This window comes from Engraulis encrasicolus, chromosome 14 (genome assembly GCF_034702125.1).
Source record: "Engraulis encrasicolus isolate BLACKSEA-1 chromosome 14, IST_EnEncr_1.0, whole genome shotgun sequence".
Lineage (NCBI taxonomy): Eukaryota > Metazoa > Chordata > Actinopteri > Clupeiformes > Engraulidae > Engraulis > Engraulis encrasicolus.
In genome coordinates, this window is record NC_085870.1 from 42,552,737 (window position 1) to 42,578,179 (window position 25,443).

At 45.3% G+C, this 25,443-nt stretch overlaps 1 protein-coding gene across 2 annotated transcripts; it reads left to right on the top strand.

The window, feature by feature from the left end:
- Positions 1-385: 385 nt before the first annotated feature.
- Positions 386-25,406, top strand: LOC134462664 (death-inducer obliterator 1-like). Of its 2 annotated transcripts, XM_063215805.1 has the most exons (18): positions 386-500; positions 3,730-3,806; positions 4,787-4,907; positions 5,691-6,819; positions 7,425-7,785; positions 9,986-10,303; positions 10,963-11,203; positions 14,154-14,874; positions 15,543-15,702; positions 15,956-16,072; positions 16,562-16,714; positions 17,535-17,688; positions 17,926-18,532; positions 18,848-19,001; positions 19,149-19,238; positions 19,335-19,530; positions 20,872-22,076; positions 22,116-25,406. In XM_063215805.1, the coding sequence occupies exons 3-18, from the start codon at positions 4,823-4,825 to the stop codon at positions 24,912-24,914; spliced, it is 8,490 nt and encodes a 2,829-aa protein (XP_063071875.1). In that variant the 5' UTR covers positions 386-500; positions 3,730-3,806; positions 4,787-4,822; the 3' UTR covers positions 24,915-25,406. The 2 variants fall into 2 exon arrangements, with proteins under 2 accessions (XP_063071875.1, XP_063071876.1); XM_063215806.1 differs by having other exon boundaries at positions 387-500; positions 16,562-16,666; positions 20,872-25,406.
- The last annotated feature ends 37 nt before the right edge of the window (positions 25,407-25,443 follow it).

The following is a 25,443-nucleotide window of genomic DNA, read 5'->3' on the forward strand; positions in this document are numbered from 1 at the left end:
AATAAGTGCTATTTTCAAATTCATACCTTATTTAGTCCAAAAGAAAAGTGATTGCAGGATTTTAACACGGTGGTGGCGGCCATATTGGATTTTGCCCGTTTCATTTTTGCGTCCGGCATACGGCAGATTTGGATTCAGCACCCTTGAATACCCCTAAATCAGTTGTATGCCGAAAATTAACATGATTTGCCTTCAGGACCTTAAATAAGCACCTTTTCAGAAATCCTGCCTAGACTACATGGAAAACTAGTGGTTTTCAAAATTCTGAGAAAATATTTTGTTTTTTTGTTTTTGTTTGTTGTTTTTGTTTTACTCCTCAGGAGTCATCAGTCCACCCCAGTTCCCCAATGTTTTACTCCCAACCTGATGTGGCGCTGCAATTTGTATGCTTTCTTATGACATCAGCGCACGCGCTACACCAGTTTTGCCAGCCAACTATTAAGAGAAAATGGAGGACTCATTGAAGATTCGACTTGCAGAAGGATAAACACGATCAACATGTGAGTTATGATCGTATGTTTGCATACGCTTCATATAAGATTTCCAAAACGTTTGGCTGATTGGTAATAACATCACTAATTGCTCATTGAATAATGTTAACTGCGTAGCAGGCTGGTGCAACCTACCTAAGCTACCCGATGGACGCCATGATGTCAATCTGAGGACTTGGCAGGCTAATGATAGGGAAGTAGTGGAGAAAGTAGCCAACCTTAGCTTTATGGATGCTATCGTTTTGGTAGTATATTGTCTTAATTTTGACATTACCAAATGTTTTGGGGTTATGGTATATATAGGGCGAGATGGCAGTGCGGCGCTAGCCATTTTGCACTGCACTCGGTAACGCCTCGTGAGTCAATGCAACAGTAGGCTACGCGACTGTATCGTTAGGTAACGTGATCAAATGTACGTGTTAACTTACTAACACAACTAAATCTGCTTTTGAGAATGATTTTCCTTATTTACCTGGTGGGATGTCATATGAAACGTAACAGGGAGCACGTCCAATTCCGCATCTACGGAAATCGAGTGTCAACTGTCCTTCCTGTGTCATTTGGTTGAAAAACAAAATAACGCCTTCTGAATTTTCAACTTGGTGACGCACTAATATTGAGTAACTTACTCTAGCGTGCTGAAATCTAATCAAATGTATGAAAGGTCAATTGCACAACATCATGGGGTGTATTATTCAGACGTTATATAATGAAAGCAACGCTTGTCCCTTTGCTAGTTAGCGGAATGTCTGGTTAACTGTTAACCACTCAGGCACAAATATTGTGCAAGCGCAACCTACCTGACCTTCAAGTCAAACAGTTCAATATAGATGGCACCTGGTGCCAGCGATGGCTAGAACTACTCTGTTGTTGCTACTTGGGTATTGCACGGCATCATTAGCTAACTTGGGTTACGTTTCATATTGCTATCAAGTGGCACATGCCGAGAAGGCTAGGCTGTGTGTGTGTGTGTGTGTGTTTGCTTGCTTCTTCGTGCCCGCGAAATAGCACTACGCTCAAGAGCGCTAGTGCTAGCAATGCCCTTGTCTGGGTGCTGAGCATTTCGTGTGTAATTTACGAGGGCTGTGTGTGTCACTTCGGTGTGTACGCTCAACACGCACTATAAGTATGCAGTGTTAAAATGTTAACGCATAAACGCCACTGCACGAGCATAATTGTCGTTATTTTGTGGTCCCGAAACCCAGCCAGCTGCTAGGTCGGGAACATGGGCTAAATAATAACAATTTAGCGTCCAGCGACAAACAGTTCTTAATTGCAAAATAATGCCGTCCTCAATTTCCCTTTTCCTGCCAGCCATTGTATAATAAACGTGAAGCAGACCCAGACTGCATAGCTTCGTAGTAGTTCGTGTCATAAATGGCCTACTGGAGCAGGCTTTGCGCAGACCTTACGAATGTCCACTGTCTGCGCGCGGCACATGGCTCACCATCGTGACCTGTGTCTCAGCAGGACACACACGCGCAGTCTTTGTGGGCAAAGTTTGGCATAAAGGCATTACGGTAACTTAAGGGAATGTACTGTCTTGCCAAATATCATGCAATTTTGCCATTGGTGTTTGCGCGAACCCAACATTTGTGTATAGCCTACGTAGACCTAACTTAGGTAATGAATACTGTAGTAGCAAAATGGAGGGAGCTCGAATAACAAGGTCTCCCTCTACTGGTGTCAGGTAACAGTGCTACCATTGTGCTCAAGGCTCAACGGACAAACTGAAAATATTACTTTGACAGCTCCTTTGTGAACAGGAAATGAGTTCTGATATTTGAAAGTGTTTACATCTTGAGAAGCTCCTTTGGTGCCACATAATTCAATGCACAAGTAGTATAGAATTTGTTGTGAAGCGTAATTGTGTGAACATATTAATTTCATATTTTTTTGGTATATATTACAATTGCTGCATATTAAAGCTATTTCTATTTTTTGACATTTTATTTACAATAACAATTAAAAAAAAAAAAAAAACCACCCAAGTGGTATGCACGTTTTTCATACCTCTACTGCCATTTCAAAGTAGAGTAACTTTATTGATCCCGGGGGGAAATTAAGGTGTCAGGTAGCCTACACATAATGCCCACATGGACATTTCAAGACACATAGAACACAGGTCATATTTAGGGAGGTGAAGAAAAATAAATACAGAACAAATGAAAAGGCAGTTGTGCAAAAACATATTCTGTGAGTTGGGGTAGACAAATGTGCCAAACAAACTCTGTGAGTTGAGGTAGACAAGATAAACATGACCAGAAATTAGTGTTGACAGATACAGCAGGCCTACATCCATGTTATTTCTATAACTTACACAGGGTTCTAAAATTTGTATATAACCTGACTGCGCAAAACTAACTGCGCACAACTCAACCTCTGATTGTTGGAAACCGCTGTGGGTCAAAAAATTAGCTCACGTGGTTGGCTGCCAGTGTCTTGCCCCTCATAACATTGTGTTGATAAGCACTCAGAATCCATACATCCCAATGCTATAAGACAAATAGTATTCAAAGTAGAACATGGATCCTGGGGTGCAGCCAGTATGCTGTACACAGTGTGATAGGGATGAAGACTTCTCACAACGTCATAGTCTAATACAAGTAAATGTATGGACAATACACACACACACACACACACACACACACACACACACACACACGCACACACAGTATGTCAATATACACACACACACACACATGTAAATGTGTTACATGTGCATGTTTTGTCAGGCACCGTAGTTTTGAACTTAAATGGTCAACTTGTGAAGTTGGACCAAAGGATTAATGCATTGCATTGTTTCTTGCCAGATTAGGCCTGCATGTTGTGTGAATCAGGACATTTCTTTACTTATCTGATGTTGACAGACTAAGTTCATAAAGCTTTTACTGTGGCTTGAAGAAGCAATCTTGAGTATTTCAAAGTTATTACCATTGAGGTGTCAGAGTGTCAGAGCTGTGGGTACCATGGCAGTCATATCATTTCAAGTACTGTGAGTCTTCTGGGCACCACACGGCAGACGCTCACAATGCTATATGTATTCTGTGAGGTGTATAATGTTTTACTATTAGGATTCTGTTGTTTTGTGCAGGACTGGTGTAGTTGTAAGAGGAGGTAAATGTGATATTCGCCAATCTGAAAGTTGCATATAACCTCGGTCCTTGTGTTTATTGTTTACTGGTGTTTATGATAATGACTCGTCCTGATATGATCCTTTCTTCTGTTCTCGCCACAGGACTGTACAGTGATGCATTGACGCACAGCTGTTGAAAACGAGAGAGAAGAAACAATTCTCGGAATCAGTGTGAGAAGGTAACGCAGAGTGCTATTCACCTGCACTATTTACAGTCTGTTTTATTTATTCACTAGGAGTGCATAACTTCTGTAACTACTGGACGGCATTACCAAGATCACAACTTAGTAGAAAATTGACCTTATCACAGGATATCATTAATAAATTGCAGAATGGGGACTTGTTCACGAGTATCAAATCAGCTGTTAGTTTGTATGCTGTTAGCCTGTACGTTACAAAACATGCATTATTTGTGGATCATTCATTGCATGCCAGTCCAAGCTTTGTATGTCAATCATCAAAACAGATGGTCTACTTCTGCGTCATAGCAGACCTATTACAGTAGCCATTATAACTTTGCAATTTTAGAAAGCATGGTGGTAGCCTGCGGTTCACATCATTTTATAGGTCTTCTGCATTTAAGGTGAAGAGTTTGATCTCTACATAATGTTATTCCACGATTTGTAATTGGCGAAGTCGTTGACAGCGAATTGAGACACAAAAAGTAGTCCTAAAAGTTAAGGATAAGCAAAGTACATACGAAAAACAGGAGCGGTTTTCCAATTGGTACACAAACTCTTTGAGTTCAGTGTCTGTCATCCTCAAACAAGTGACCCTCTCTTCCACTGCTGCTTTGAATATTTCAGCTGGAGTTATTTGGACCATACTTCTCAAAGCCATTCTGTAATTCAAGTTGAAAGACTGCACAACAAATGTTTGTGCTGTATATAGTCTGCCATTGAACAAAATAATGTTTGAGTTTCTTTAGAACAACTCAGGATGGAAAAGTCGCAGGCGTATGATTACTAAAAGTGACTATTCTGATTTTATTTTGCAATCTAGTTTTCAGCCCAGTTACCAATTAGAAATGAACTCTTGAACTCTATTTCAGTTCTACTGTGGACTGACAAGGTTGTGATGCCCTTGATTTTGGCCTTCTGCTTGCCTGCCTGCTCGGGTAACTCCCTCTGTGTGCTCTGCTTGTCTCTCTCGCCTGTAGACTTTTATTGTCTGAGGGCAGTGAGAGACTGCAGCCATGGAGGATGGCGCAATCCCAGTGTTGCCTTTGTCCTCTTCGGGGCCCCCAGCCTCACAAGAGCCTGCCCAGAGCAGCTCACAAGGTACCGAAAAGTCCCAAGGGGAGAGGGAAAAAAAAAACAGAAAACAAAATCAAGTACCTATTAAGCTTACCAGGTTTTCTTGTCCTTAATCGGACAAGACATGGGATTCAGATGGGTTAGAGCAGAGATTATCTCGTGTTTACACACACTAATTATGAAACGATCATACCGTAAAAGTGTGAAGGAAGGTGGGTAATGGATAATTATTCCAAATGGTGGCCAGAGCTTAATGGGTACTCAAGTGCTTGCTTCCTTCCACATGATGTGTGCTGAAGAGCGCCCAATAATTCTTCTGAAGCTTCATTGGGCGGTTCTGGCTGTTATGTCAGACGACAGCTGGATGTCTTATATTTTAAGACAGGTGCTGCTGAACGTGGTATGTGTGCTTGAGGCATGGTGGATAAATCATGTCAATGAATGTGGCAGCTGCTGACTTGTTAATCATGTCTTTGTTTATTTATTTCTTAATTGTTTTTTTTTTTTTATTTGCTTTCCATCACCACCTGCTTGGAATATCTCTCTTGGAATTCCTGCTTCATCTTCTACTTTTGGAATGCACTGATTTCGTCCTCTTAACCTTTTATTCTGCCCTATTTGTGTCTTCACACACCCAAACATCTGCTACACTCACACAAGCACACAGACAAACACACAATTCATCTCTTCTTACGTGCATTGTATTTTCTCCTTTCCCTTCAATCCTCTGAAATTGAGACCTTTTTAGCTCTGTAGGTATACCTCATCAAATCCTAATCTTCCCATTTTTCCTCCTCCTTCCCATAGTAACTGTGACAGAGGAAAAAAACAAAAACGAACAGGAGGGTAACAACGTCACTCAGTCGGGAGATAACGATAACGATGGCAGCGCGGGCGAAGGGAATCTAGAGGAGCCGGCAGCGAAACCAGCCCAACCAGAAGCCGCCCCCGCCGGCCTCAGCAGCGGCTGTGCCACCGCCACCAGTGAGGTCAAGAAGACCTGGGGCTTCCGGCGGACCACCATTGCCAAGCGCGACATCATGCCTGGAGAAGCGGCAGCGGCGGCTGCAGCTGCAGCCGATGGCCCGGTCAGGCGCAGTGGGCGGCAGGCCAAGCGCACCGACAAGCTGGAGGAGTTCCTCTCCACGGCCAAGAGGGGCCGCGGCGGAGGAGGCCGACGCAGCGCCCCCGCCAACATGATGGACATTGGAGCAGGAGACCCGCCCTCCCAGACCCCCACCGACGCCGAAACGGCCTCCGAGGCCAGCTTTGATGGCAGCATGGAGGCCAACAAGAGCAAGCCCACCTCGCCGGAGAGGAAGCGGCGCAGGAGGACCACCACGCCAAAGAGGGGAGGACGACGGGGGAGGCCGGCGAGGAGCGCCATAGCCAAACGGCAGCAGGAAGAGGAAGAGGAGGAGGACGCTAGCGATGGGGATGGGCCGAGCTCCGAGGACGAGGCGGCAGCAGCCAGAGGCCTTCAAGCTCCTGAGGAAAAGAAGGAAGAGGTGGTGAAAGACGAGGAGGAGGAGAAGATTGATGTTCATGCCAGTGGGGAGGCTTCCAAAGATGGCGGCGCCTCCGCCCAAGCAGAGGAGCAGACAAGCACTGAGCAGGCGGAGGTGAAGTCTGAAGAGGACAAGCCGAAAAAGGAAGAGAAAGTAGAGCAGATGCAACAACAGCAGCAGCTGAAGAAGGAGGAAGAGGAGGGTAAGATGCCGCAGGAGACCAGCAACACTACTCCCCGCAGGGTCAGCCGAAACCCAGCCAGAGCCTGCAAGGACGCCACTCACTCCATGGCCCTCGACGATGAAGATGATGAATCCGAGACATCATCGTCCTCCTCATCATCGTCGTCTGATGAGGGTGGCTCCAATGACGAGGACTACGACCCAAACACTCTTTACTGCATCTGCAGACAGAAGCACAACAAGAGGTAAACAAAACTTTATTCATTAATTAATTTATTATTTACTTATTTATTTTGAGAAGCAACTATAGATATAAGGAGAGTGGGAGGATGGCGTCATCCCAAACGTAAGAGAATTTTTTTCTGCTTTTGTTCTACAAGAGCTATAAAAAAAAACCTTGCCTCTAAATCTCAGTAATTGTTTTTCGTGTCTCTCCATTTAAACACTGCCGAAGAAAATGTAGGACAATTAGTAGTAAATTCAATATTTACTTGGTAGTAAAGTGTTGTATCCTTTGATATTCAGGCACTTATTTATCTAATCAGTGTTCATGTATCCCTTGGAATTAGTGTGCTTTTACTATCTGTTTCTTGTGTGTTGGCTGGAGCAGGCCTAAATGCAAGTAATGTCAATTCGTTCCAAATATTTGCACGTTGACAAATCTGCTGATATTTTATGTTGGCTGTTTCTTACCATGTTTTTGGTGCGCATGCATGTGTGAGTTTCTGCATGTTGGTGTTTTGAAAATTGTGACTCGGTGCTTGTGAGCGAGAGGAGGAGAAAAGGAGTGAGTGCCCTGGCCTCCTCTGGTGTATGGTACTCATGCTGTTGGGGGGCGGTGTCTGGCCAGGTTCATGATCTGCTGCGACCGCTGTGAGGAGTGGTTCCACGGCGACTGTGTGGGCATCACGGAGGCTCGTGGCAGGCTCATGGAGCGCAACGGAGAGGACTATATCTGCCCCAACTGCCACGGCAGCAAGGCGCGAGCCTCAGCCTCCTCATCATCGTCCGCCACCACCGCGGAAAATGGCCGCAGAGGAGCCACCACCCCCGCCGTCGCTGCCGCCAAGCGACCTGAGCAGCACAGCCCCTCCATTATTCCCGCCAGTCAGACAGCTGAGGACAAGGCAGGCGACGACCTGGGCATTAAAGGCCGCATAGAGAAGGCCACCAATCCCAGTGGGAAGAAGAAAATCAAGATTTTCCAGCCGGTACGTATTTCAGGCATAGGAATTTGGTGTAGGGGATAAGTATCAACTCAGAGCACAAACCTGCACACATAGAGCCAGAACAATAATCTGATGAAAATCATTTTCAATGTTGTTTGGATGCAGAAAGTAATTGAGCAAAGGTCATCACGCCAGGGACACATGCAGATGAAACAAGTGAGGCAAAGAATATTTTTCCCCAGCGTCAGGGGACAGTGAAAGTGATAAAAACAATTATGATCTTCACTTAACACTTCTTAAACATACAGCAGAAAGAGCGTCAATAGTTGGGAATGAAAATGCTGATTGCTAACACACAATATTGTGTAGTTGTATCTTAGTTTGGCTAAAGCTATAATGCGCAACTGGGTCCTCACCTTCAGAAGTTTAATCTCGAGTTTTCAAAACAATTTGAAACATTGGACTCAACAAATGAAAGCATTTTAGTAGAAAGACATAAATAAACGTTTACTTAACTTCACATTACTTTTTATCTTCAGAGAAAAAGGATTTGAGCGAGTGGCATTTCTTTGCATCTTTTGATTTAAGCTGATCACAGTCTGTTAACATGTGCTCTTGAAGTCCGCTTTAACCAACTACATCTAATAGGAAGTCATTTAAGATGTACACATTTAACATTACACGTCATATACCACCTGCTGTGAGATCCAGGTGAATTCCATGTTTACAGTCTATAATTTGCAACTGCAGATGACCACGTGTTAGCAGGAGGCTGAATCCCATGCACAGTTGCACTTAACCAGCCAGTAGAATTGTGATGATTGTGAATGTATGTGCTATATGAGGTAGGCTTACAGATGTACATTTTAAGATGAGCAGTACTGGTCGTGGAAGGTCAAATCGGTATAGAAAAGTACAGCAAAAAATAGATAAAGTATTTTTTAATTCTGATTAGACCCTCTGTCGCATTAAATCATTTGATACTAAATAGTCGGCAATTAATGTATTGATTGTTGCTGCTGTCCAGATGAATATGATTAATTTGGGCCCTTCCTATGAGTGTATGTATATTGGTTACATCAGTTACCATATTGGGGAGTCTTGCTGCGGATCCAGTATCAAATATTCTGAAAACAATACTTAAGTTTATGGTGCTGCCAAGGCTCATCACTCACAGACAGCTGTCAGCTGACAAGCCCTTTGGATGTCAAACTGCTTCACTGATTTTCTGTGTGGTTGCCAGGTGACATAGGTAAACTGACACTCCCTTGTCAACTGAAGGATTTACCTAACTCTTACTCTCCTTGGCGTTGTGGCAAATTTATCAGAACTATCAAACCTCTGTGAAAACCATTGAGTATTGTTGGCCATTCATTACATAAATGGTACTCTAAAGGTTGTTGTTGCTGTTTCGAGCTGGGATTTCCACATGAAATGTAAGAAACTGTTGTCTAAAAAGTTGTTGTGTGTTGCAGTATCACGATTACTTTCTTTTTGATGGCTGTAAACTGATGGGTGACAAACCTAACTGAACAAACCCTTAATTACCATGGTTGTCAGAATACATAGATATTAGAAACTTTGTGGACTTAATAATTAACTGCCTTTCACGTTGTAAGGATTAAATGAGTGTTTCTTCAGGTAAAGACCTCTATAAGTTTGGGGAAGATCTGCACAATCTACAAGTTGATAGCAGGATAACGCAAATGCTTAATGAATATTCTCTGATCAAGCAACTGATGCACATTTTGTTTAGTTCTGATTTCTGATGCCCTTTTCCGGCCTCCTAAAGGCTCCTTAAAACACTTAATTGGATGATCTCAGTGGGATGTATGGCCATAGCAAATCTTGTCAATATTCTGCTGTGCAGGTTTACATGTAATGGAACGAGAGGCATTGTTAATGGTCCATTTTTGCATGTGAATGCCATCTCAGTGACACACACTGAATCTGTACTTGGTGGGGTTAATCTGATAAGAAAGCGCCCTGTGAGCATGCATACCGATACTATGGCATTTTCCTTGCATATTTCTTTAAAAATATATCGGAATACAAAGGATTGGGAGAGGAAAGGTGGCTGGTACAAATCATAAGACTAACTTTTAACTGTGTTCATGGTCAAGGTCAAATGTTGAACTGTTCATTTCAAAACACAGCTGTAACATCCCTCAGTGTTGGCATTTAGTCTGTCTTGATGCATAGCATATTGAGAACTGCTGGAATTGTGCATTCCCATATGTAGCAGCAGCAGCAGCAGCCACAGCAGCAGAAGCCACAACAACAACAACAACAACAGCAGAAGCCACAACAACAACAACAACAGCAGAAGCCACAACAACAACAGCAGCAGCAGCCTGCAGAGAAGACCTCTTCCAATCTCCCAAAATGCATTGGGCCAGGCTGTGAACGCACCGCTCAGCCAGACTCTGTCTACTGTGGCAGCGACTGCATCATCAGACACGCCGCTGCAGCCATGAAGTCCATCACGGACGTCAAGGAGCCCAAGGCCAAGGAGCCCAAGACCAAGGGGCCGAAGGGGAAGCCTGGTCCAAAGCCGAAGGTAACTAAATAAGACGAGGGCAGAGGATCGTGGACGTATGTCATTTAATCAATGCCTTCTGTTTTCATCCTGCTTAGAAAGATATCACATGACTGAAGTTTGACATCTTGTGTGAAATCAGATTTAAGTACTTATTTAATTTATAAATGATAATATTCACTCTATGTAATAATGATGGCACACTATATTCAGTCCGACCTGATATCCCACATCATAGCAAAGCACATTGCCTTCTGTGAAACAACAACTGCATGGTGAGAATTTTGCAGTTTTTTTTGTTCATTCCTGTGACTGTTCAGGCTGCTTCACATCCAGACCTGTGCAAAGGTATGGTTATAATCCAAATTTTCTGTTCAGCCGAATTCCTTCTTTACTCATGGCAAGCATAATAAATTGTAGTTCTGTTGTGGTATGGCATATCTTTCCATACGCATAAAGTTCATATGCTTACAAAATGTTTATAGTGCATAAAATTGGGGCAAATTTTTAGTGCATGCATAGCCCATATACCCTTCAAGTTTAAAAGCTGATCATCTCCTGTCATTGTGTAAATGTGTAGGTGATGTAGTACCCATTACTCTCCACTCAAAAAACCCACCTTTTACATTTCAGTGACATTCTGCCCTGTTTGTATGTTTTTTGTTTTGTTTTTTACACAGAAGAAGACAGCAGGAAAAGCCGCAGATGTAGCATCGGAGGCGAACCGCGAGCGAGACGGAGGCGAACGGTCAGCCGGCGGCAGCGACGGAGAAGCAGGCAGCGGGGACGACGAGGACGCAAACGCGGAGGAGCACCCGCCACCACCCGCCATGTCCTCCTGGTCCAGCGATCATAATTACATTGCCGTAACGCCAGAAAAGACTGCACCCGTTGCACCTTCATCTGTGTTAAACAAATCGTGTATGTATCTCTTTGAAGGTCTTTCACACTTAATTTTAATCCACCATCTCTCCTTTCTTATGACTGAGTGTGTATAGTCTTGAAAGGATGAAGCCTTGAGCCCGTGAAATCAAATGTTCTCTTTTTTCCTCATGATGAAGTGAGATGTAACAGTGTTGCTAAGGTTCACTTAGCGTAAAAGTAGACAAGGAAAAAAGCACCATGTGCTATGTGGATATGCAATATCTTAAATACCTTTGTGAGGTACTTTTCAAGATCTTGTCATGTCTGACGTTGGTAAGTACATACTATGTATGAATATGTAAGTCATACTGACAAATGAATGGAGGATGTGTTGAAACAGCCTTGGCTTGATTCGGATTACAGGAAACTAGTTTCAAGAATCTTGAAATGAAGCTCACTATTCAAATTGTCCTGCCTTGAAGTGTGTGTGCACTTGTGAGAGTGTGAATCTGTCTGTAGTCCTCTTTGTAGTATGTATCTGTTTTGTGGGGGGCTGTGTTAGGGGTTACAATTGACCATTTCACCTCTAAGGATCCTCCAGCCTGTCTTTTCAAATCAGCTAATCAGCACTGGAGTTGAGCAGAAGCTTCCAAAGTGCCCTGTTGCTCACAGGAAGGTAGGTGTCAGTTTAATAGAAATCGGGATGGCATCACTCACACTTTGCTGTACATTTTTTGGTTCACAACACCCCAGGACTGGACATCTGAAAACCAGACTTTTCTTGCAGCTGTGAATGTGATGTCATTATTTGTAACTGCATGCCATTGCACCATAAATGCTCTTTCTTCCCTTCTGAAGGATAAGTGGCGCATACAGAACAAACATAAAAACAACAACAAAAAAATAAAGTATTTTTACAGATACCACATTTTGCTGGCTGTGCCTGAGTTTTGAGAGAAGTCATGTGGTGGACTGACCACTTTTGGGGGAAATATTATTACTGCTCTGTCCTCTGCTGTGCGCACCTGCTGCCTGATGTGGGTGCCAGAACACGTGGGAGGAATAAACAGCACCAGCATGAGCCACAGAGAGGGCCAACACACACACGACCACATTACCAGTGAGAACCAGGAGGCCGACCCCTCCCCCCAGCTCAACAGCCACCTGCAGCGGGAGAATCACCCAGCCGTGAGGGAGAGAAAAGGGGCCACGCTTGTGACAGAGAAGAGTGCAGCGCAAGACAAGGGTCTCAGAAGATTATTAACGCTGGCTTCTCTCCTTCCATCTTCAATCCACTGAAGCACAAACCCACACAGATGCATACATGTTTTTAATGCTGCAGATTACACAGACCTGCCTCTGTGTCTTGAGCACACATTGAAAAATGAAACCATGAGAAGAATACACACACTGTTCTCTGTAGGAATGTGGTGTGTGATGTGTTTGCATGCTGATTACTGCTGTGATCATAGGAGTAGCCCTTCCGGCTCTCATCCTGCACTTCTGATCAGGAGTGGAATCTGCATAGCAAATGTTACTTGGTTGATGATGAGCGTAGTACAGTTGTATTGCATATGTTTGTTATATGTTTTAAATGAAATATTCTTAACAGTTTTTCAAATATCAGCTGTGTACAGTGCTAAGAATGATTAATGTTAATTATCCTCAGCTGTGGAGAAAGACCCATGAAGTCCTGGGGAGACACACACTCCCTAATATCTAGGTTTTGGTGTTCGGTGTTCGGTTCAGGTGTTCGTAGCACCAATAGAATCAGACACTCCCCACCCAAGTCGCAGCTTATCAATTTCTGGCCAGGTCTTCAGGAATATATTGTACCAAAGCCTGTACTTGCTCAAAGTGCTTTTCATGAAACTCAAGACCAGTAGCCTAACATTTTTCTGATCAAGAATTTTATGAATTGTCATGGTCTATAAAGCATCTTTTTGATTCTGGTTTATTTATAGTGCAGACAGAAAAAAAGAAAGTGTTTTCCAGTTATTTTTTTACATTGCATACATTTTAATCACATTTTTAGCCCAAATGTTCAAAAACATTTTTGAGAAACCATTCAATATATCACAAGAGTTGAAGTAGAGTGGTGTTATTGGAGGTGCTGATCCTGTGAAAAGTGTGCTTGGCACCAAGCATAATGGATTTGTGCTACTAAATCAGCAACAATTCATGCAAATTATTTCTCCACAATGTGCATTATTTTGACAGATGTGACAGATTTGACAGGGTGACTTGACTGAAATTCTGAAAGTCTGACCTAGTTGGTGTTTTACAATAGAAAACCAGGACACTGCATCAAGTAGCCTATGCATCCATCTTTGATAAAAAGAAGACATAAAAGTGGAAAGCTTCCAATACAAAATTTTAACATGGGCTAGTTCTTTTTGTTTTGGGCCATTATGCTAGCTGGCTATTTCAAAGCCAATTTAATAACAAAATGTGAAATTAAGGGACAAATGCTCACAGCTTTGCTGCCCTTTGTTCCATTGTCTGGTGGCTGATGGCTACACTTAAGGGTTGCATTCAATCACATGACCTGTTAAAATATATAGTGCACTGTGTCAATTTAGTTGTCCAAAATGAACTTTCTGCCTAATTGGACAATGGCGTTGGGCAGATGAAGTCTAAATAAAAGGCTTTGTTAATTAACAACTGGTTATTTCACTGCTCATCACATGGTGTATGCGCTTGCACACTTCAATGGCTGTGGGTTGACTCTTGGAGAGAGGTTACAGTTGGGAATCATTTTGTGCATTTTTATGAAGTATGGGCGAAGCTTTTTAATTGTATTTTACTTTATATTTATGTATTTACACAACATTGTTCTGTTTTATGTTAATAGATTTTTAAGGTTCTGCGTAATGGGTGGAATTAACATTTTCACAACATTGTTGTGTGTAGCTCCTCTCCGCCTACCAGAGAATGGCTGGTCTATAAATTGAATTTGTGACTGTCTTTTGTGGTTATATGACGAGACTGTGTGTTGTCATTTCAGCGTCCGCAAAAGAGGAGAAGGCCAGCGAAGAGGAGCAGAGCATCACCAAGGAGCCGGCCCCTGCAGAGAAGAAGCCTGCCCCACCAGCCACCACCGTCTCCCCCAAAGGACAGAAGAAGTCTCCCGGCCCCAAAGGCAAGCCTGGACCCAAAGGCAAAGCGGCATCCACTTCACCAGGTGGAGGCAAGGACGCTAAAAAGCAGCCGCCTACTCCCTTGAAGTCCCCCAAAGGCAAAAAGCCTGGACCCCAACAGCCACCCCCGCCCGTCCCGGCCCTCACCCCACCAAGTGCGCCTGGCTCTCGCCATCACGCCACAGGGGCACTGCGTGTGGCCAAGACCTCCTTCACCATCCCCAAGAAACAGCCTCCGCAGCCACCGCCCCGCGACAGGGACCATGAGAGAGACTGGGACAGAGATCGAGAGAGGGACAAGGAGAGGGAGAGGGAGAGGGAACGGGAAAGGGACCGGGATAGAGATAGAGAGAGGGACAGGGACAAGGAGAAGGAGAGGGAGAGGGATCGAGACAGAGACCGAGACCACAGAGACAGGGATCGAGAGAGGGATAGGGATAGAGACCGGGAAAGGGAGAGGGAAAGGGATAGAGATGGCCACTCCAAGTCTTCCCATTCCCACAGCCCTGCACATCCACCCCCACCGCCCCCCAACCCCCAGATGAGGCAGAACATCAGGCGCTCCCTCACTGACATTCTCTACAAAAGGTAAGCTGCTGCTGCTTTCTGTCACTCACAAGTCATGAGTTGATGTGTTGATTTGATGTGACTTCACCATTAGGGCTGTAATGGTATTGTATCGAATTGAGAAATTATGTGATCACTATACTGCATCGTGATGAAAGAAGGAAGTATCGTGAGTGATGCTCCCTTTCCAAGTTCTGTTACCCTTTAGTCCAGAAAATGATATGATGTGATGATGCTCCCAAGGTTCAAATTCATATCACTACAGTATATATATATATATATATATATATATATATATATATATATATATATATTTTTTTTTTTTACTTAAAAAAATATATATTATTAGTAACCTCTTGTAACTTGTTCTACCTATAAATGATTATCAGAAAATATACATTTTTAAAATCGTGGATTGTATCGAACCGTAGGTCAAAAGTTGTGATACAGACTCAATTGTGAGTTGAGTGTACTGTATCGTTACAGCCCTATTCACCATTATTTCAGAAAGTGAAAGTTTATAAAGTTTGTTGAGGTGTTACTATATAAAATATATCGACCTTGCAATATTTACAAAATGTGGTAAATAGAATCCTGGTGTTACATTTCAGTGAATGATATTTATTTAATTTGCAGAGTGAGTCTGTGTAAAGTATGTCGGCCTTGTGTTCTGGTCTATGTGTCTGTAGGGTAAGCGACAGTGATGACTTGTCCATGTCTGAGAGTGAGGTGGGAAGACTGGCTGTGTCCATTGAGAAGGAAATGTTCAACCTCTACTTGGCCACAGACAGCCGATACAAGAACAAGTACAGATCGCTCATGTTCAACCTCAAGGACCCAAAGAATAAGGTTTGTCACACACAAACACTTACATGCATTTGTACACAGCACAGTACATGAACTTGACTAACTTTGTCTACCAGGTCTGTTTATTACATTCATATGGTAATGGCAAATTAAATAATCAGGGTGGCTTAATCTTAAATTGTACGTTTAAAAAAAAATTCAGAGCCTCTGGTTAATTTTGTGTGTGTTTGTGCAAAGGGCATAACAGTGTGTGTGTGTGTTTGCGTGTGTTGTTGTGTGTTGTTGTGTGTTGCAGGGCCTGTTCTATCGTGTGGTTGTGAATGACCTCAGTCCCTTCCGCCTTGTGAGGTTGACTCCAGAGGAGCTGCTGTCCAAGGAGACCTCAACCATGAGAAGAACAGACAGCACAGAGGTGACTTCACATCTACATATTACTCCACCTGTTATCTACTAGGACTTATTTAGGCCTGTTGAAATGTGATGCCACCGTAGGCAAATGTGTGCAGACTTTTTCTGACAAGTTCTGTCATGATGGTTGATGTGTTGATGTGATTGATTGATTGATATGATGTGATGCAGATTGTGTTTCAGTCTTTGACCTGAGTCGCTTGACATTGATTTCATGGACTCTATGCAAATGAGTTCATGTGCTCAGCTCTGTGTGGTGTTAAGTGGTCAACAAGAGCAGTTGGTCAATTCATTGATCCCTGCCATGTGCTGATATGCAACAGCAGAGCCGGGTCTGTTCTGAACATTTTGACAAACCTTATGGACAAATCCTATTCCTTTTGTTTTATTTGCATTCGTATGTTTTTATTTTCGAAAAGCACATTTTATTGCATACATCATAGACACCGGGAGTTCAAGTAAACTTGCCTTGCCTTTCCTTTGATCGCCACAGGATTCAGGCAGGAGTCATTCAGGAAGCAGCAGGGCAGGCCACAGGCAGGACTCTGCGCCCCCCGATGTCGACATGGACGAGGCGCCGCCTCTGTCGGACGGAGATGTATGTATCCCCGGCAGCTCTGCGAACGCTCGCTTAACTTTAGGGCCAGTAAGTGGTGGCTTCCTCTTTCCACCATCTTTCCACTTCCTCTTCCTTCTGTTCTCACCTGTGCATCTAACCATCTAACCCCTCTGCATCTCCCCTCCCCTTCCATGCCCACCTCTGTAACTGCGGTATCACCTTGATATGAAAAAGTTCTGTGAAAGGCGTATAGGAATCATACTTGTGGTCTTGGTTGCATACTGAAAAGGCAGAATGACTTAAACCCATTTTAGCCTAAGCCCTTTTTGGGAAAGGGTCCCCTCTGCCTATTAAATTATACATATCTCAGCCTCCAAAGCACATACAAACATGAAATAAGTAGCATTTAAAAGCTAGGACCCCCAGTTTGAATTAGAATGTGTTCATTCAGCTCTAATATACACACATGTTTACTGAAAGCTAAAGATAAAGCTTTTTGAATTGAAAGCTTTTTTTTTAATTGAAAAAAAACCTCTCGAATCTCAAGAACCTGAATGCAGCGTATATGTGTCTCCAGGCTAAAATGGGTTAAATATGCAGATATACCTATTGTGAATTTTTTGGGTTTGTTTTGGGTGGGGTGCTGAATGGTGTATGATGGTCTTTATGGTACAGTAGAAGCATTCTGTCATTTCACAGGATTTTTCCGTACAAGGCTCTTGCTTTAAAACAAGAATTTCCCCCCCCCTCTGTACGCGCTCACACAGATTGCATTCTGATCTGTGATCTGCTTCTCCTGTACCCCATATTTCTTGCTTCATCGCACTAGCTAATCATTTAAGGATTCATTACACATATTGTATGATGGCATATACCTTAATCCAATGTGTACCTCCTCCATCATCAGGAACAAGAGGAGAACCATCCCACTCCTGCATCAGCCTCCGCTCCGTCTGGGAACTCCAGCAGTGCCATGCCAGACATCTTAAGCAAAATGTTTAGAGACACCACAGCTGAACACAAGGCTCACCTATTTGACCTCAACTGCAAGATTTGCACAGGTAACAATTTAAGGAGAAATTGTGTGTGTTGTGCATGGTTATGAGGGTTTTGTTCCTGATAGGCCCGTACCAGTACTACTTGTTTGCGTGTGTATCGATAGTTTAAAAAAATATTGAAATATTAAGATGAAAAATTTAGCATTTTCAGCGAGCACCATCTTACAATCGCAGGATTTGTTTTGGGAAGTTGGAATTAATTTCTTAATGGTGTGATCATTTACTTGATTTGTCTTACAGGTCAGAAATCAGCTGATGAGGAGCCCGCCTCCAAAAAGCCCAAGCTGGCCATGCCCGTGAAGTCCAGATCAGACTCATACCCCCCCAGACACTCGTCCACAGAGGGCCCGCTCTCCTCCCAGCCTAGCAGCGAGGTGCCCATGTCCGGCTCTGGCATGCCTATGGAGGACGTCAGTGCCAACATTTACGGGGCACTGGCCGCCCAGGCTCCCATGGTCCCGCCTCCCGTTTCCTCCGTGTCAATTACCCGCAGGGACCCACGAGACCCACGCCATCGGCCTGCTGTCACAGTTACGCCCAGTGTACCGGAGGTGGCCATACCCGCACCTATGTCGATGGCCATACCCACACCTATGTCGATGGCCATACCCACACCTATGTCAATGGCTATGCCCATGTCTGCAACCATGCCTCCACCTATGCCTATTACCATACCTCCTCCACCTATCATCATGCCCATGGCCGTGCATGTTCCCGTGACAATTCCTTTGGAGCGTCAGATGCCTGTGGTGCCAGAGGTCAAGGCGCCTCTACCGATGCCGCCAGCACCACCGCCATCCAACTCCAGGTCTTCTGGCTCATCCAAAACAGCAGAGAAGAAGAAAAGGTTTCTACTGCTAAACATATATATATATTTTAATTGTCTGTCTTCACATTAGTAAACTTCAAAGTGGATGAGTATGATGGCATACCGTGCCTAAAGCCTATTTTTGTGCATACTTTTGTACGTACAGTCACTAAATTAAGTCTGTCCCTGGTTATGTGAGAACAGCCCATCATTTGAGTACATATAGTATTGAGCAATCACATGTCAAAGTTAAAAAGTATAGAAATAAACTGAAAGTTTGTAATCGATGTGCTGGTAGGTAGGTATGAATCAGGGGCCTGTGAATGGTTAATAAATAAATTATTTCTCTTGCAGTGCTGTGGAAACCAACCCTCCTCCAGAGGGGGAAACTGCTCTCTTCCTGTCCGGACAGGAGATGATGTGGAAAGGATTCATCAACATGCACACCGTGGCTAAATTTGTCACCAAGGCTTACCTGGTCTCAGGATCGTTTGAACATCTCAAGGAGGTTAGTCTGAAGGGCTTTTTAAAATTTAGGAAAATAATGCCTGAAGTGTAAATAAATACGTATACATATTTTGATAATTGTAACTAATATTAATTCAAACTTGTCAATTGATAACAAACTTCACGTTCAATAACTCTGAATCCTCAGGATTTGCCAGACACTATCCACATAGGAGGCAGAATCTCTCCCCACACAGTGTGGGACTACGTGGGGAAATTGAAGACGTCCCTCTCTAAAGTACGTACTACAAGCTCAAAGAATAATCATTAGGTGATTTGTAAGTATACAGGAATGATCATAACACCATACCTGTTGTGTTCTCTTTCATTTCAGGAGCTGTGTCTCATCCGCTTCCACCCTGCGACGGAGGAGGAAGAAGTGGCGTATGTGTCTCTCTTTTCTTATTTCAGCAGCCGCAAGCGTTTTGGCGTGGTGGCGAACAATAACCGCCGGATCAAAGACCTCTACCTCATCCCACTGAGCGCCAAGGATCCCCTGCCCTCCAAACTATTACCCTTCGAGGGGCCAGGTAAGCATGAATAGGGGGAGAAAGCCTGCTCTCTTGTCTCATGACAACCATAGAATCCCGTAAAATCTTTCTTTTTTTGTAGAAGAGCGCAACTGGTAAGTGAACTAAATCTGGAAGGTTTGTGTGAGATCAGAGCTTGTTCATCCACAACATTATTGCACAAGTAGGCACTTGCCTCTCTTTGTCTTTCCGTCCTCTGTTTTCACTGTTTGTTCTCAACCTGTACACCTTGTCTGTAAAAATAATCCATGTATCACAAGTTATACCTTAATAAAACTTGTTGCATCTCCAGTGGATGTCAACCTAGATATGATCAGTCTCAGCCTTTTGTTTGCATGTCCCTCTGTCCATTGCAGTTTAATGTTGTAATGTTGAGCCACATATCAAGCAGAATGTCCTCATAACTAATACAAGAAGCAGCACCATGTTGTTTGTCAGGTTTTCAGACGTAATATATATTCAAGAAGCACACACATTTCAGAAGGTTTGGTTTAATCATCTTAAACCATGCACTAACATACCTGCATGCTGGAGTGTGTCAATAAGACAAACATTTAGCTACTGCAGCAGAAATGTACATCTATGGTATTATGAAGCTGAAGGCTCAGACTGAAGTCCAGCTGAACGAAGCCCCATCAGTCATCCATCGTCAAGACTTGGAATGCAGTTCCAGTGCAGTAAGTGGTTCAGAAAAACAGCAAAAGAAGAGGATGTTTCACATACTGTATCTACAATATAATGAGACACTAAAGCTTAAGGTACACCTGACACACATTTTGAAGGTTATAGAAGACGGGCATAAACCTCTATTGACCTCAGCTTAGCTATAACAGTTGAATACACACACACACAAAAGCCATGGATCATTGTCACACTCAGAAGTCTTTCACCTTAGTACACCTAGTTTCACCTAGTAGTAAAATTATGGTAGCCAGCAACATGTAAGGTCTTTACATGCTTTGTGTTGTTTTCTGTGAAGATGATTTTGCTACTGATTTGATAATGCAATCAGTATGCTGGACAGCCGCTGAGCAGAATTCTCATGAATAGTTATGAAGACTTTATTTGCACGTGGATTTTTGGAAGTAGAGGATTTGATGAATTTTGCCCAGACTAGTACTTTGTACTAATCCAATGACGTCAACCAAAAGTGTGCATCTTTGGTTTGTGAATGAACAAGCTCTTGTCTCCGTACATCTTCAAAAGTGTAAAATCCAGTTGAGAATATCAATTAATAATCTGCATTTGTCTCTTTTTATTCATATATGTGCAGAGTGTGTATGGTGACACTGCATGTTACTCAACCAGATCTTGTGTCTTGTCATCTCTCCGTCTCGGTAGGCCTGGAGCCAGCTCGACCCAACCTCCTCCTGGGCCTTGTGATCTGCCAGAAGGACAAAAAGAGAGCCGGCGCAGCCCTGGAAGGGGAGGAGAAGCGCTCCAAAATGAGCAGGGACGCTGATGACACCAAGCCTGCGTCAGTGACCAAGGCGGACAAATCGAGCCGACACAGCCAAGACATCCTGATCAGCACCACGCCTCCGGGAAGCCCTCCCCCACTGAGCGCCGCTGAGGTTGCATCGAGTGCATTAGCCGTCCCAAACGTTCTCTCTCTGCTCTCTGCCGTCAAGGCCGGAACCTCCGCTGGAGTGTCTGCCTCCGCGGCCACAGGCAGAGACTCCCCGTCGGCTTCCACAGCGGCCTCTGCCACACCTCTCCAGACCATCCTGCAGACCCTATTTGGCAAGAAGAAGCAGGATTCAGACGCCTCCATGTCTCCGTCCGACCCACATGCAACTGACATCACTGTGGCTGCCACTCCTCTGCTAGACCCGATAGTTCAACAGTTCGGTCAAAAGAAAGAAAATGCTGATGAGTATGAAGATGACCGACCATATGACCCAGAGGAAGAGTATGACCCAAGCATGGGTTATGGAGGTGAGAAGGATCTTGCCACGACTGTAAAGCAGCAGGGTGTCACAAAGCCTGCAGAAGCTGGAGCGGATGTGACTGAGGTGGACGACGTGGCCTACGACCCCGAGGATGACTCCATCTTCGATGAGGTGCGTGATGAGGAGCAGCAGAGAGCACTGGACAATAAGAAACTTCAGTTGGAGGAGCAAGAGAAATTATCCCTCCTCGCCTCTGCTACAGACCCGCTGATCTCCCAACCTATGAATTCATTGCTGTCCAACACCCAGTTGTTGCAGCTTGGTAAAAAGGTGGAAGAGTTGGTTGGAAAAGCCTCAACTGCCCCTGTCATCAACCAGAGGAGAGACCCGAGGCAGAGCAGAGACCCCAGGCAAGCGGCGGGAGGTCGAAGGTCAACCGCTGACTCTCTTGAGAAAGAAGAGTCACCTCCACAGACAACTGCTCTTCCGGTTCCTGAGGTGACACCCCTGCAGGTGACGCCACTTCCTGTCCCTGAGGTGTCAGCACCAACGGTTACCTCAGTTCCCATTGCTGAGGTGTCACCCCCACAAGTCACGCCACTTTCTGTACTTGAGGTGTTAACCACACAGGTGACATCAATTCCCATTTCCAAGGTGTCAACCACACAGATGACCTCAATTCCCATTTCCAAGGTGTCATCCCCACAAGTGACATCACTTCCTGTTTCTGAGGAGTCAGATCCAAAGATGTCATCAGTTTATGTTGCTGAGGCGTCCCCCCCACAGGTGACATCAGTTCCTAGTTCTGAGATGACGCCCCCAGATACAACTCCTCCACAGAAAGATGCCGGAGATAGAACACCGGTAGAAGATGAGTATGAACCATGTGAAGAGTTACCTTTCCTTGACCCTGACCGTGTTGAGGTATCGATTCCCTTGTTAGGTGAAACAATAGAGCCCAACTTGGTGGATGATGACACCCCGCCAGAGCCAAGGAGGTCCAAGGGAATGATCACATCAGACACCAAAGCCGGGGATAACAAAAGTGGCTTCAGCCTTTGGCCGAATTCCGCCAGCATTCTGAAAGAGGTCAGTGCCAGTCTAGAAAAAATAGCTGAGGTCACTTCTGTCCAATCCCAAACCACCATGTCCTCTGACAGCAGCCCTGTGCAGGCAATAACCAGCTTGGCTAATTTTACTCCATCAATAAATCCAGGCAGTTCCTCTGGCATTGACACTCATTCGCCACATATGCCTCACATGCCAATACCCAATGCCCAGTCAGACTATGGCAGAGGCCCGCTGGATGTTCCACCACCCATATCCTTCCAACCCCCAGTCCGACCCCCTCCAATGCACGGCATGCCACCAATGCAGGGACCACCGCCCATGCAAGTGGTGCCACCAATGCATGGTCCTCCGTCCATGCAGGGCCCTCCTCCTACAATGGGTGGTCCACCACCAATGCAAGTACGGCCACCCATGCAAGGCCCTCCCCCTGTGCAAGGTGATGGATTCCCACCTTTTTCCAACCAGTGGGGAGGTTCTCAGCAACCACCGTTTGATGCCACAAGAGGTCCCCCACCGCAAGCTATGATGGTTCCAAGGGGTCCTCCACCACCATTCCCCCCTCCCGTGGGCCCCAGGGGTCCACCTCCCCAAATATTCGATAGCAATATGCCTCCGCAGCACATGACACCCAGAGGGCCACCCCCTAGCCAGTTCATGGAAGGACCTCCGCCTCGCACCTTTGAAGGACAGAGTAACATCATGCCACCAAGGTTTGGTGGGCCCCCACCACCTCCATTCAACTTCTCTGGTCCCAGAGGACCTCCTCCACCCTTCAGTGGCCCTCCACCAGTACGCTTTGATAACAGAGGGCCACCCCCAGCTCACTTCAGTGGGCCTCGAGGCCCACCGCCACCTTCTCACCACATGGGCCCTGACCACAACCCTCCCACCTCCATGATGGACAGGACAAGAGGCCCTGCCGATCAGTATGACAATGACGTCAGGCGGCCCCACCCCATGGACATGGACAAACACCAAGGACCCCCTCCTTACAGAGACAACCAAGCTCCATCACACGCTCAAGGCCCTCCATACAGTGGACCACCGCCCAACATGTATGATGGGCGCAGAGGTCCACTTCCTGCTGGGGAGGCACCTGGACAAAGGTTCCCTCCTCCAAGTCAGTTCCAGAGCTCCAGGGCCTCCTCACCACCACGCAGGGGCTCTTTTGAAGACCAAAGAGGCCCTCCACCACAGGACTTCCCATCACACAGGGGTCCTACACCACCATATGGTGGGCCAAGGGGTCCAGCACCTGGTGGGCATTTCTCAGAGAGGGGTTCAGGGGGTCCGCCAAGGTTTCACTATGATAACTGCCCTGGTGACCCAAGACCAGCCAGGCACACTGGACCACTCCTGCCCACTCCTTCCGAGGGCCCTATTCCTTTATCTGGTCGCATGGGGAGGGAGCACAGTCCAGAACTCCACCGTGATGAACACGAACACTGGCGAAGGCACTCCCCAGAATTCAGGAGGAGGAGTAGCTCCACGCGGGAGGACTCAGAGCCTCGTGAGAGGCCTCCGCCCAGGTTTGAGGGTGTCCACAGAGAAAGGCTATCAGAAGAAAGGCAGCGGGAGCTCTCTGAGGACCGCAGAAGGGAGCGGGAGAGAGAGGTTCCACATCCAGGCAGGCCATGGGGGGACAGGGGCAGGGAGCCGGGCAGGGATCCAGGTAGGGAGCTAAGCAGGGAGCCGGGTAGGGAGCTTAGCAGGGAGCCGGGTAGGGAGCTTAGCAGGGAGCCGGGTAGGGAGCCGGGTAGGGAGCTTAGCAGGGAGCCGGGTAGGGAGCTGGGTAGGGAGCTTAGCAGGGACCCGGGTAGGGAGCCGGGCAGGGAGCCAGGTAAGCACTGGAGCCGAGAGCGTGAGTGGGATCGCGGAAGGGAGAGAGAGCGGGAGAGAGACCGGAGCAGGGAGAGGGACCGCAGCAGAGAGAGGGACCGGAGCAGAGAGAGGGTACGAGAAGGAGGGGAGAGGCACAGGGAGCCAGACAGAGATGCAGACAAAAGGAGGGAGCGGGACAAGGAGAAGGAAAGAGAACGGGAGCGCGAAAGGGGCGATCGAGAGAGAGGCAGAGAAAGGGAGCCCGAGCGCAGGGAGCCCGAGCGCAGGGATCACGACAGGGAGCGCGCCAAAATCAGAGAGCGGGAGCGTGAGCGAGACAGAGATCGGGACCGGGAACGCGACCGGGAACGGGACAGACGGCGAGAGCGGTCACGGAGTAGAGAAAGAGATCGGGGGAAAGACCGTGACAGAGGAAGAGAACGGGATCGGGACAGAGACCGGGAGAAAGACCGAGATAGGCGAGAGAGAAGCAGAAGCAGAGAGCGTAGAGATGACAAAAAAGACATACGCTCAGAGTCCTCAAAGGACATGGACAAATATGTTGATCCCGAGACTGTTTCTGATAAAGGGTCTTCTTGATTTTCTTGTTTTGTCTTTTTTGTACTGCATCTTTGATATATGCCTAGTATAAGCCTCTAATTTCAAAAGATGTAAGAAGACTGTATATTTTCTGTTTTGACAAAAGAGAAGGTACCCCTGGTGTTTTGTATTCACTTGCATCTCCTGACTTGCATTTTATGCGTTTTATCTCTTCAAGTGATCTTGCCATCGATGTCCAGGTGCTCTGTAAAGATAAAGTTCATAAAGTGTCGTATGTTACTGCTGATGAATAACCCTTTTTAAAAAAATGACATGAAATCCCACATGAAGCTGGTGTAAATATGTATGTATGTGTATAAACAGCTGCGTTTTTAATTTTCATTTTTTTCTACATAGAGTAATAAGCCATATAGCATTCTTGTTGATACACATCACAGATATAATTGTTTTTCCCCCAAAGTTTTTTGAAAGCCTGTCTTTTCTGCATTTAACTGTCATTTAAACTGTCAATTAAATCATCTTCAAGGCTTACATTTTGTCTGTGAGGTTTTTAATGTGTCCTTATATT